Source organism: Papaver somniferum, chromosome 10 (assembly GCF_003573695.1).
Source record: "Papaver somniferum cultivar HN1 chromosome 10, ASM357369v1, whole genome shotgun sequence".
In the NCBI taxonomy this organism is placed as follows: domain Eukaryota; kingdom Viridiplantae; phylum Streptophyta; class Magnoliopsida; order Ranunculales; family Papaveraceae; genus Papaver; species Papaver somniferum.
Genome location: NC_039367.1, coordinates 17962311 through 17975419, shown reverse-complemented (window position 1 = coordinate 17975419; position 13109 = coordinate 17962311). Strand labels below are relative to the sequence as shown.

The 13109-nt window shown below is 38.0% G+C and overlaps 1 protein-coding gene across 1 annotated transcript; it reads left to right on the top strand.

Moving 5' to 3' along the window:
• The first annotated feature begins 10851 nt into the window (after window positions 1-10851).
• LOC113315360 lies at window positions 10852-12201 on the top strand. Its single transcript, XM_026563649.1, has 2 exons — window positions 10852-11050; window positions 11153-12201. Exons 1-2 carry the CDS (start codon window positions 10852-10854, stop codon window positions 12199-12201), a joined length of 1248 nt encoding a protein of 415 aa, XP_026419434.1.
• Window positions 12202-13109: the final 908 nt, after the last annotated feature.

Below are 13109 nucleotides of genomic sequence, written 5' to 3'. Positions count from 1 at the left end.
CTCATATTTTGATAGATCTACGAGTTCATTTTCTTCGTCTAAGACTATTGTTTCTAAGTCGCTAGACTCTGAAACAACATTTTCGGAATAAACCCGTTCCTCTAAAGCATTATCGGCTTCGTAATCAAAAGGAAAAACTACATCGTCTAAAACGGTGGTATCCCTAATCAAATCCTCGTCCTTTTGAATAGGTGAATAATCATAAAAATTATTTGGATTTGAACTAGAATCATTATAAATCTCAATTGGATTAATAGATTCTTGATCACTATGCCTATACATTTCAGATTCTTCATTACTACTATCCTCATCATAATAGTACGAAGATGATTGAACCTTATCTAAATAAGTATTGTCTTTTATTCTAACCTCGTCCTCTAAATTAGGAAAATATTCACTATTGATATCAAGGGTAGAATTAGAAACACTATTTTGGAAATTTAGATCATTTCGAGCAGCATTAGCTAACTGTTCATTTTCTGCCTCTAGATGTGCCTGAATTTCACTGAGCATAACACTTATACGTTCACTACTCTCGTTTATCATCTCAGAATACCGTGTACACTCTTCTTTTAAACTATTCATTGCAACTAAACGTTTATACGTCCTTTTAATCCGTTGTTGGGTCTCTTCTAGAGAAGGAACAGGTTCAAATATCATAATCAGGACTAGTTTTTAAGTAATTTTCCAAAAACGCGTAACTAGTACTATAATGTTCCTGATTTTCTTGCTCGTAAGACCAATTCGCGTGTGGATAGTAATTGGGCTCACTATGGTATGAACCATAACCTTGAAAAGGATGGCGTTCCCAACCACTATTCCCAACATGGTCATAGAAAGGATGATGTCCATATTCAAATTCAGGTCGATAATCATTGTATTGGCTTCTATCATACCAGTTCGACATTCTTAATTGCAAGGGAATTCTACACAATCACAAACAAGGCTGACTCGACCAAATCAAACCTAAAAATAGCAAACACAAAAGCATGATGGCTCCACTTAGATTGTTTCTAGACCAGCTTCTAATCCTTCGAAAGGGAATTCGTTACAATTTAAGCAAACCCCTCTGGAATCAATCCGAGTCAAAGTAAGTTGAATTGAGGCGAGGGAAGCTCAGTGGAGCTTTGATACCCAAGGCCTCACCGCTATCACAAGGCGGCGCAATCACGCATTCAACTCACAGAAACCATCATGAACTTCGAAGTATGCTAAAAGAGTAACCAATATTTTTCGAACGACTTTCCTACTAAGCTCGTTACCCTATAGGTCTCGTTCTAGTCAAAATTTTAAGCTTAGGTTCGCGTTTGGTTTCGTTTTCCTAAAGCGGGCAAGAAGGAAACGGTGATGAAATCCGAGTCCTTATCTTAATTGGCCAGGCCTTCCCTTTACTAGGAAATTAAAACAACCGTTCAAATCCTCAGCATATATTCACCTTAAGGCATACAATAAACCCGCTGACAGGGGATTCGCGGGTGTTTCGAAAGCTTACCTCCCGTACCAGACGGGCGCAGAACCGCTGAAGTCGACTCGGGCCACGACTCCTATGTCATGTGCGAACCCGAGGGGCCGAGACGATATTGTAATCGTCGTCCTTCCCTGCAAACAGTTTATATTTAATTTTTTTTATATAACCCTTCCGTAGGGTTTAAAGTTAAAATAAATTGTCCAAAGTCCAGTCCAAAGAAAAGAAAAAAATAAATAATAATAATTACAAAAAAAATGGAAAGTCTCAAAAAAAAAAAATAATAATTCTCTCCTTTTTTTTTTTCTTCTTTTTTCTTTATTTTTTTGCTTTGTCTTTTTCCTTCTCTTTTAGCTTTAAGCTTTGATTCCAAGGTCTTTAGTATCCAACTTCAAACCTGTAATACAAAGACACAACCAAAGAGACGTAAAAAGAACAAATGGAATAAAAAATAATAAAAACCTAAAAATTCTACCTAAGCACAAATCCGCGTCGGCGGCGCCAAAATGATTAGTTTTTGATTGTGATTGTAGTAAATAGGTTCCTTCGGACTTGTGAAGGATGGAATTTTAGATTTGATAAAATTATATATACAAAAATATTAACAATGGGTGCGAGAGGTAACCAAGACACTAGATTCCACTATTATGCAAAATTGAATGATAAATATTTCAAAACTCTATTCAATTCTTAAGTCCTCTTTTATCTTTAATTCACTATCAATCATACAGATTCTCAAACATTATTTGTAAACCTTAAGCATAGATTATCAAGAGATTAAACCAAGCATAACCTATCAAACTGAATAACAAATAATTAAGACAATCATTCAAATAATTTAAAACTCTGCAAAAGCAGCGATTAGGTGAATTATATAATTAAATGAAATAGTTACCCATTTATGTTGCGTGAATAGCTTCCTCCATTGCCTTGGTTACGAGGGAATTAGCCGCTCATCATGTTGGAAAACCTCTCAAAATATTTCATTGATGCTCAAAAATGGTTTACAAATGATGAGAATATGAGAAATACAATAAAACCGGGTTTGTAACAATTATATTTGTTACAAACCAGAGAACTACGACCCTCAGTGACAAAATAAGACTGCTGCAGCTCTGTCGCAAACGCTGTAGCAAATAAGTCTGCCTGATGTACGACCCACAGGTGTGAGTCGTTATTACTGTAGAAAAACGAATGTTGGTGCAGGTCCGTTCTTCGTGTTCTTCATGTTCTTCAGCAGGAGCAGAAACCGAGTTTGGGAAAACTCGAATTTCTTCTTCTCTGGCTCTCCTCAGCCCCCCAGACTCTCGACACCCTCTCTACTCAACCCCAGCAACCTATTTATAGCCAACAGACCCATCGAATTCTCTTTAACTCGGCAGTAAAGAAAATATTTCTAGGAATATTTTCTTTCCTGTTTCATCTTCTCACGCGTTTTCAAGCCTCCAAATTACCATATTTAACTCCTTCACGCTCCAACAGGTTGTGAGGGTCTTTCATGCACGCACAAAACACGTTGAATCTTCTCCAAATCACGTGAAACCCGTGATATACACGAACTGCCCTGTTTTCAACCCGTGAATTGTTTAGCTGATTCTAGCCAATTATGGTCGAACCAAACGCCCACAATGTGTTTAATAGGCCATATCACAACTATCTACCAAAAATCAGCCATTGAATCTCCCTAGAACACGTTCAACAATTCGATCAAAAATCTGCAGAAGTGTTCTCCATTTTCCCGCCAAAAACAAAATTCAAATGGAGAAGATGACCTCCCCCTAATCCTGTACTGGGGTGCGAATAGCAGATGCCTTTTGGGGTGACCTGGGGTGCCCCTTAGTAATTGAGGTGCCCCTTATCCAACGGTGAGAGTCCGAATAACACGTGTCCTCCGGGGCTTTTACCAACTTTTCGAGTCGAATTTTCCAAAAAATGTTTATTTTCCAAAGGTGCCTACAAACACATAAAACACCAAAATTAGTACAAACTCGAGTGCCAACAATATATAGTATCGAGATCAAATTAAACACAAAAATGTGTCTATCAACTGACGGTCCACGTCTAAAGTCAAGGTCAGAGTCCAAGGTCTGGTCAAGTCAAAGAAGTTAACATCTAACTATTCTGGTCAAATGAATCAAGACTGGGTTAACTCAGTCACTAAGACTGATTCAGGTGAGTCAGCTAGATTGACTGGGATGACTAACATGCAACAATTCTATTTCAGACAAACTTCAACTCTAGTCTTATATTCTCAACTTCTTGTTTAACAATCCAACTTTAGTTCAAGTAAAAAACAATAATGAATTTCATTTACAAACAACAATTTTGATTACCTGCAATATGCAGTTCCAAGCTTTTCACAGCCAATATTATCTACAACTCTACAATCAACCATCTAACTTCTCTTCATTCAGTTCTACCAGATTGTTCACAAATATCAGCTTCAGCTTAACACTTCAATCATACATTCAATGCATATAAACTTCATAACTCACTTTAAATTCAAATACAGGTTACCTGTAATTGTAGTACCAAGCAATACTCAGCTTCTTCTAAATTCAGTTCACTCCCTCAACTGAACTGTTAAACAACTCCTTAAACCACAAACACACACACCCAAACCAATTCTAATTCAATCTCCACCAGTCCCTAATTTATATTTTCATTTTGATACACAGATTATCCATAAATCACTTAAACTGCACAACAATCCTTGTGCTAGCTACCACCACCTCATTACCCTGCCAATTTCATTATCCTTACGCCTCTTAGTTCATACCACCAACCCCACTAGGCCATCTCTTAACTCAATCTGAACTAATACAACTCACCAATAACTCAACTCCCAACACCTGCAGTCACAGATACACGAACAACATCTCTAGCTACTAACCCCCTCTAGACTGCCATCACAACACCAACAGACCTCCAATGGCATCCATGCATTCAATAACACCAAAGCAGCCACAGAACAACATCATCACAACAACATCAATATCCCCATACTTCATTTCAGAGTCACATTCAATTCTCACAACAACACATATACCCTTCTATAAGACTCTTGTTCTTCATTTGCATAACTAATTTGTATCCACAATCACAATTCCATAATCCAATATATGTACTCATTAATAAACTGAAGGCTATATTAATTTACTTTGGAGAAACAATTGCCTCAAATATCATTCCAGCTATTTGATATCAGTTCATCTTCGTGTTTGATTCGATTATTCTTGAAACTACAGCAACCCACCAATTCAGTTCATTCAGCATCATCTCCTCCCTAAACTACCCTCCCATCATAGCCAATTCCTAACAATCTTCCTTCAAACAGAAAACAAACCCTAATTCTTCAATTTGGGGAAGAACATGAAACCCTAATTATCTTCAATCTCGAATTCAATGTCAAAACATCAATCAAACTCTCCAATTAAGCAAAACCATCTTGTAATTCCGTCTAACTCCTCTTAATCCTTACTCAAATCGAATTCCAATCCAACTCAGAAAACCCTAAATCTTGATTCAATCAATAGAACAACTTCAAAGCCTCAATCAAACACCAACCCATGATTCCTCATCTAACAATGGTTCCAGAATTCATCTTTTAAATCTTCAGAACATCAATCAACACTATAAACCTTAATTATGATTACAAAAGCATCATTTTCTTCTTTTACCGAAACCAATAAATATCAACAACACCCTCATATCTTCATCAGCATCTTCTAATTCATCCGCTCTAACTCATCGATTGTCCTCAATCACACGCAGAGAAAGAAGAGCAGGGGAAGAAGGAAAGAGAAGAAGAAACAGAAAGAAGAATGAAGAATAAGAAAGAAGAAGAAGGATAAATCGAGTTTATCTTCATGGTCTGGGGATAAGGCCGACCAAAACTACTGAGGCACCACATCTTGGATAAGGGATTCCATTGAGTCCATCAACGAAATTATTATTTTACCTTCCGTAAACAAACTGATAAATCTTCTTCATCCGGTATCCGATTGACACGTTCGAGTAGTCCATTCCGCGTAACTTTTCGAGATCTATCTAATGGTACTAGTTTCGTATCTAAATCATTGTTAGATTAATTCCTATTAATTAACGTTCATGTTAAACTAATCGAGTTACTATCGGCTAATTCGTCACTTGACTGGTTTAATAGCGTTGACGAGCTTGAGGGTCCTTACACAACATTTGCTCAGATGAGCAATATTTTCTCAGACTAAGGAATATTGGTTCAACTATCAATATTCAACAATCCATCGAACGACCTAACTAAATACACGTATGCCTTGCAGACTCCACAATCACGAGACATCAATCGTGTCACATGTGGGATATTAACTAGGGTTTTGGTCTGGTGGTCTACGGCATGTGTTTTCATACACATGATAAGAATGTGAGCAAGTCGTGCAATCAGTTGGAGGAGTTAGAAAAGTAGTGGATGGAAAATCAACCAAGTCTCTTCACGATGAGCAACAAGTTTTAACACGATTTCCACTTACCAACTCTTTGACTCCAGCAACTGTCACACTTCATGGGATCAAGGTGTTTACAATTCTAGCAATATAAATAAGTCTCTGAATCATGATTGAAAATAAGACAATATCTCGTCAAACAGACAACAAGAGATTAAGAACTCAACATCTGAGCAATTGCTCTCAACAGAGCAAATTCAATCAATCAGAACTTATCTTATTTCTTAACGCAGAATACATAACATACCTACAATCTTCAATCAGCATTGATCTCACACATTTCTAAGCTTCCCTCCTACAGATCCATCCTCTCTTGTGACCGAATTGACTCTGGAACAACCATTGTCTTGGTTTAGGCCGGAGTCCTACAGATTGATCTCTCGAACTTAAAGCACTCCTTTTTGCTGTGCATCTGTGTAAGGATAAACATCTCGCTCGGTTTAAGGAGTCTCCTCCGCACGGTCGTCTCCTCAATTCCGTAAATACCAACAAATCGTTTTTCTCCATCTACAGATTGGCGACCACGGTGGGAGATCATTCTCTCGGTTGCAATCTTAGTTTTCATGATGGTCGGTCTTAGGTATACTTCAGAAACTCCAGATCCTAACCAGAGTATTTAAAATGGTGACGCTCCTCATGCTCGTTCGAACGACTCTAGTAATGTTCGTCATCCTTACTTCACTACTCGTTTTCCCTCTATTGATGCATCCGACGGGGAAATCCCATCATTGGCTGAATTGGCACGGAAGCAAGGAATTTTGGCTGGGAGCATCAATCGATTGAAAGAAGCGATCGATGAACTATTCAACTGTAAGGTAGAGTTGACAAGACTTTTGTGAGAAGAAATGGTGGAACATCTCAGCTCTACTATCACTGATGCTCCTCAAACCAACAGTTTCATTACTTACGAGAAGTCGGTGGATCAGGAAGTCACACACTTGATTGAAAATCTATGTGAACTCCTTCACTTCTCAAGGGATCAACGTACGAACACGTTCGCTGCACTCAACCAAATATCATCAAACGTGCAGCTAACTCCGTCATGCCTACTAGTTGAAGAAACATCCATGATGTCTGAGCATTCGATCAACAATATCACGTTCGGAGAAGAATACCGCATGGAAGAGAAAGGGCATAATCGAGCCTTTTACGTGAATGGTTTTATCAAAGACTCTGAATTCAAGAGAGCTCTTGTCGATACGGGCGCTTCTACAAATATTATTACTATGACGACTCTCAAAGAGGCCAAGTTACCGTAGAGTAAAATTGTTCGCCATCCCATCTTAATGACAAGTTTTGAAGGAAGCCAGATCTAGATATATGGATATGCATACATAGACTTGAAGGTAGGGCCTATTCAATCAAAGGCCAAATTTCACGTGATCGAACAAGAGCCTGATTCTCACATGATACTCGGACGACCGTGGCTCCATGAAAATAAAGTGGTTCCTTTGACATACCATCAATGCATGAAGGCTCTGCTCAATAACAAAATTATTCGTATTGCGGCTTCATCATCTCCTTACTCCCCCGTCTATGACGCTGAATTCCTTGAGTCTCAAAAGGACATCCCTGAACCTCGAAGAAATATTTACAGTACTCCACTCCCACGCTGGAATTAAAGAAGTTGCTGACAAACCATCATCCTCAAGTGCTAAGTCGATCAAGTCATCTGCTACACCGATCAAGTGCCGTAAGGATCGGGTCTCAACTCCGGGATCTAATTTCATAGACAGTCACGATGCGGAAGGGGGGATCATTTACTGTCGACGCGAAGATTATAAATTAACATGGGAGAACGATGAAAAGTCTCCCCGCCCCGAAGAATCATGTCAGAGCGAACCATCACTCGACGAAGAAGTTCAAGATGCTCCACGATAATTGCAAGACGGCACTGATTCCACCACTGATGATCTAGAAACAATCAACATCGGGACGGAGGATGATCCAAGGCCAATTTTAATTAGTTCCACGCTGTCACCAGAGGAACGGACAGAACTGATAAATCTGTTGAAAGAGTATCAGGATGTCTTCGCTTGGACGTACGAAGAAATGCTTGGTCTAGACGAAAAATTAGTCACTCATCATCTGCACATCACTCCCGGATCCAAAGTTGTCAAACAACCGCCTAGGAAGTTCAGACACGAAGTTGAGGAGAAAATCAAAGTCGAGATTCAGAAACTACTAGCAGCAGGATTCATCAAACCAATTCAACATCCAACATGGCTGGCAAACGATGTTCCTGTCAAGAAGAAAAATGGTCAAATCAGATGTTGTGTTTATTTCAGGAATCTGAATAAATGTTGTCCGAAGGATGATTTTCCCTTACCCAACATTGATATGCTCGTTTATGCAACCAGTGGTCATGGTATGTTCTCATTCATGGATGGTTATAGTGGATACAACCAAATCAAGATGTACGAGCATGATGCCAACAATACTGCATTTCGTACTCCCATTGGGAATTTTCATTACACTGTGATTCTCTTTGGATTAAAAAATGCAGGTGCTACCTATCAATGGTCTATGACTGCTATATTCCATGACATGATGCACAAGTAAGTGGAAGATTATGTTGATGATGTGGTAGTGAAGTCGAAGACTCGAGCATCCCACCTGGAAGTTCTGAGACAAGTTTTTGAAAGATGCGGAGAATACAAATTAAAGATGAATCCTCTGAAGTATGCTTTTGGTGTTTCACTACACAAAATTCCTGGAATAGTAACATGGATTCATAACGGCTTATGGGCCGTTACAAATTTCCTGTTACAAATGGTCGTTACAAATATTTCGTAACAGGTTGGAGCCGTTACTAAATTTTAAAAAATTAGTAACAGGTCTAAGCCGTTACGAAAATTTTTGTAGGCGTGCCACTCACACGCTTGGTCACACTTGGGTCGTCACACCTTGAGTATGTGCGCCTGCGACTCACACGCCTAGTAATATATTTCCACCCACGATTAGTTATACGAGAGGATATTTCCTCCCACGAGTGTGCCATTCACGTGATAACAATATTATAACAGATCGATATTCATTATCCTTATTCTTTTTTCTCTTTTTTCTCTCCTCTCTTCTGCTTCTGCTTTTTCTCTCCTCTCAGGCGATGAAACCCTAGTTTCATCACAGAGATCGTATTAGCCGAGAAATTTCACAGAAATCTCTTTAATCTTTTCAATACCTTTCAGTCATCAATCCGTGTAAGTGTTAATCGTTATAAGTTTTTCAATTTTTAGGGTTTCATCTTTTTTTTAATCGATCTGCTATTTAGGGCTTCATTTCATTTTTATTTTTATTTTTTCCATTTTTAATCCGTGAATCTAAAAATATTTGTTTCATATGAGTTATGTTTTGTTAATCTTCTTCATATAAATCTAATTCAATTTTTTTTTTCTAATTTCTTGTTAGGGTTTGAATACTTGAAGATTGAAGAATTTTGAAGACTTAGAAGGTATAAGTTTCGAAAGATTGAACTGATTTTAGGGTTTTATGTAAATTTCGAAATTTTTAATTTTTTGTCTACTTTGTAACCTAATTTCTAGTTTGTAAGATAATTCCAATAAGTTCTAGTTTATAAGATATTGGTGCTGATTGACATCATTAGTTTCACTAGGATGTTCTAGTTTTTGATCCACTAGTCCTCTTGTGTAAAGATGCATACTGTTGTTAGACATGGTGTAGTTTTTTTGCCTTAGAAGCATAGTAAGTTGACTAGGCAGAGTGCTATCTGATAAAGGTACACTGATGAATGTGCCCATTGAATTGTAATATTCATTTCTAAAGTCTTATATATTCTTGGAATGTTTGATGAGAGCTAGAGCACTCTCTTTCTTATGAGTAAGCCAATTGCTTAAGAAGAAAGCAATTGCTTCTCTCATCAGAAAGAGAGTGCACCAACACTCTCTAAATTTCAGTTTGTATGGGCTTAGATGACTTATATTGCTTATTATAGTTTTGGTTGAGTTGGCGCAGCTAGGAAACGTGTTGATTATATTCGTTAAGTTGTTATGTTTTACTATTATCTGAAGATTTTTTCAATAAGTGTCATAATGAACTTCAAGTGTGAGATTTTTGAGTTTCTTGGTTGGGATAAAATGCTAGTTACAACAGCTGTCCATGATGAGTACTGGAATTCGCATTAGTGTGTGTTGTTGTGACATATGCTTTGGGTTTATCATTGCAGAATAAATAGATGATTATAACTTCACAATGTTGAATAATGTTATATATCTTCAAAAGATCTTCAAAGTCGATACATTTTAAAAGTTTGGCTAATGTTGTTTTGTATCTTGGTCTTTGCAGAGCCAAGAGAGAATCCTTTTGGTAAGAGCCAAACAGAAAAGAAGCACCGGTTACGGAATCTGTTAAGGTAGTAACCTAAATTCCAGTTTGTATGTTCCATAAATATGCTCATCATGATTTGAACTTTTACTTCATGTTAAGATAGTTTTTTAAATTTAAATGAACTAAAGTTAGGAAGTTTTGTTTTGATATTGACTGATTCTCAGTGAGCATGATGATAACAGTCCTAGTGGTTATTCGCAAAAGCTACTTGTAGCTCATTCTCTCTTCTTTGAGGGGATATTTTTGTCGCTAACTTGCAGGGCTTCGACAACCCTGTACCACTAGGACTAAGTTATTTTATTTGGTTGATTATAATATAAGTTGGTATTAGCATGATTATAATAGTCTGTATGTTAAGTTGGGTATAAATAAGTCTGGTTTTATGTACTCCGTGAGCATGATGATAACAGTCCTAGTGGTGATTTACAAAAGCTACTTGTAGCGCATTCTCTCCTCTTTGAGAGGATGTTTCTGTCGCTAAACTCAAGGGCTTCGGCAACCCTACCACTAGGACTAAGTGATTTTATTTGATTCTGTTAAATATCAATTTTGAAGGGTAATATGTCATATGATGTGATCAAGAAATGGATGAAGTGTCCTCGTAAGTCTTTAGAATATAGACAAGGTGTGAAGTCATTCATAGATTTTGCCAAGAATAATGGTGGTGGGAGTCATTTATTTTCATGCCCTTGTCGTCGTTGTATGAATGGTAAAGGCTTAGTTGTACTGAGTGAGATCTCATTGCATTTGCTCAAACATGGTATGTATGAGTTGTACACATCATGGCGCTATCATGGGGAAAGTTCAGTACAAGCAACATAATTAACACATAAGGATAATACTACAACTGAATGTGCAACAGATAATGATGATGTTACAACAGGTTTGAATGAGAATATTACCACAGATGTGGATGAGAATGTTAAGGAAGGAATGGATGAGAATGTTACAGCAGGTGTTGATGAGAATGTTACAGCAGGGTTGGATGAGAATGTTGGAACCAACAGGTGTGGTCAGAAAAAAAGATTAGCGGCTGAGAAGGCAAGAGAACCATTATATCCTTCATGTATGAATGGAAAGTCAGTAATGTACGCTGCGATAATGATGAACAACATAAAGACTCAGTATGGAATTTCAGACAATGGTGTTACCACAATATTAGAATTGATGAAAGAGTTGCTTCCCGAAGGTAACACCCTGCCATGTAAGTATCCAGATATCAAGAATATTATTAAAGAGCTAGGGATGGATTATGTGACTTATGATGCTTGTGTAAATGACTGTATACTTTATTGGAAGGATAATATTTCATTGGTGAAGTGTCATGTATGTCAAGAACCTAGGTACGTAAGAGTTTTTAATGATGAGAGAAAACTTACACAAGTTGCGCAAAAGACGTTAAGGCATTTTCCGATAATTGTAAGGCTGAAAAGACTTTATAGTATACCATGGATAGCAGAGGCAATGCTTTGGAACTCTAGAGCACAGAGAGATGTTAATGTCATGCGTCATCCGATGGATTCTACAGCTTGGCGGTGTGCGGATAATTTATGTCCTGAATTTTCTAAGGAAGCACGGAATGTTACTCTTGGGATAGCAACTGACGGCTTCAATCCAAATGGATGCTTTGCTATGAATGACAGCTGTTGGCCGGTGATACTGTGTCCGTACAACCTTCCTCCTTCGGTGTGTATGAAGCACGAATTCTCCATGTTATGTTTGTTGATATCAGGTCCGAGAGCACCAGGTAAAGATATTGATGTTTACTTACAGCCATTGATAGAGGAGTTGAAAGAGTTATCGAATGATGGTGTTATGGCATTCGACAGCTTCACGGACTCTGAATTTCTGTTGAAGGCAAGGTTGTTATGGGCTATTCATGATTTTCCGGCATTGGGTACTCTAGATTGATGTGTGACTCATGGGTATTATGCGTGTCCTACCTGTGGTGAAGAAACAGTTTCAGAGTGGCTGCCGTATAGTAAGAAGATATGTTATATGGGACACGGAAGATGGCTGCCATCCCAACACAAGTACAGATTTGACAAAACAAATTTTAGTGGAGGGGTAGAAGATGGTAAAGCTCCATGGCCACTAACAGGATTGCAAGTTTAAGAGATGGTGAAAGATATGAAAACTAAACAGGGTAAGGGTAAACCAACAGCAAAGAAACATAAAAGAGGAGAAGAAGCGGATAGTTTGCAACAGGGTTCCGATCAAGATGTTTCTGACCACTCGTTATTTTCTCGAAGGTCCATACTTCATGATTTTCCGAATTCGGGATCGAACGCAGTCCGTCATTGTACAGATGTTATGCATACAGAAAAGAACATAACTGAGCATATTGTTAATACTCTCATGGGTAATAGTAAGTCAAAAGATGGTGTAAATGCACGTAAAGATATGGAAGCGATGGGTATTAAAAAGCGGTTATGGGTGAAAGAGGATAGTGCAACTGGTAAAAAAACAATGGAAGATGGATCATTCGCTTTAACAAAAGATGAAAAAGTATCTTTTTGTACAGTGCTGAAGAACTTAAGGGTGCCTTCTAGCTTCTGTTCCAATCTTCACAACTGCGTGAGCATTAGCCCACGGAGCTGAAGAATTTCAAGTCACACGAATACCATGTAATGATGCAATCTCTGTTTCCATTGCTAGTTCATACTGTGACTTCATTACCTAAAGATCTGCGAGTTTCTCTTCTCCTTATTAGTATATTTTTCAACATATATGAGGTGTTCATACAGTGTGTTTCCTTGATTACATCATCTTGGACGGGTTGCGCTTCATATGCTTTGCACCATTCAAAGTTGGCAATA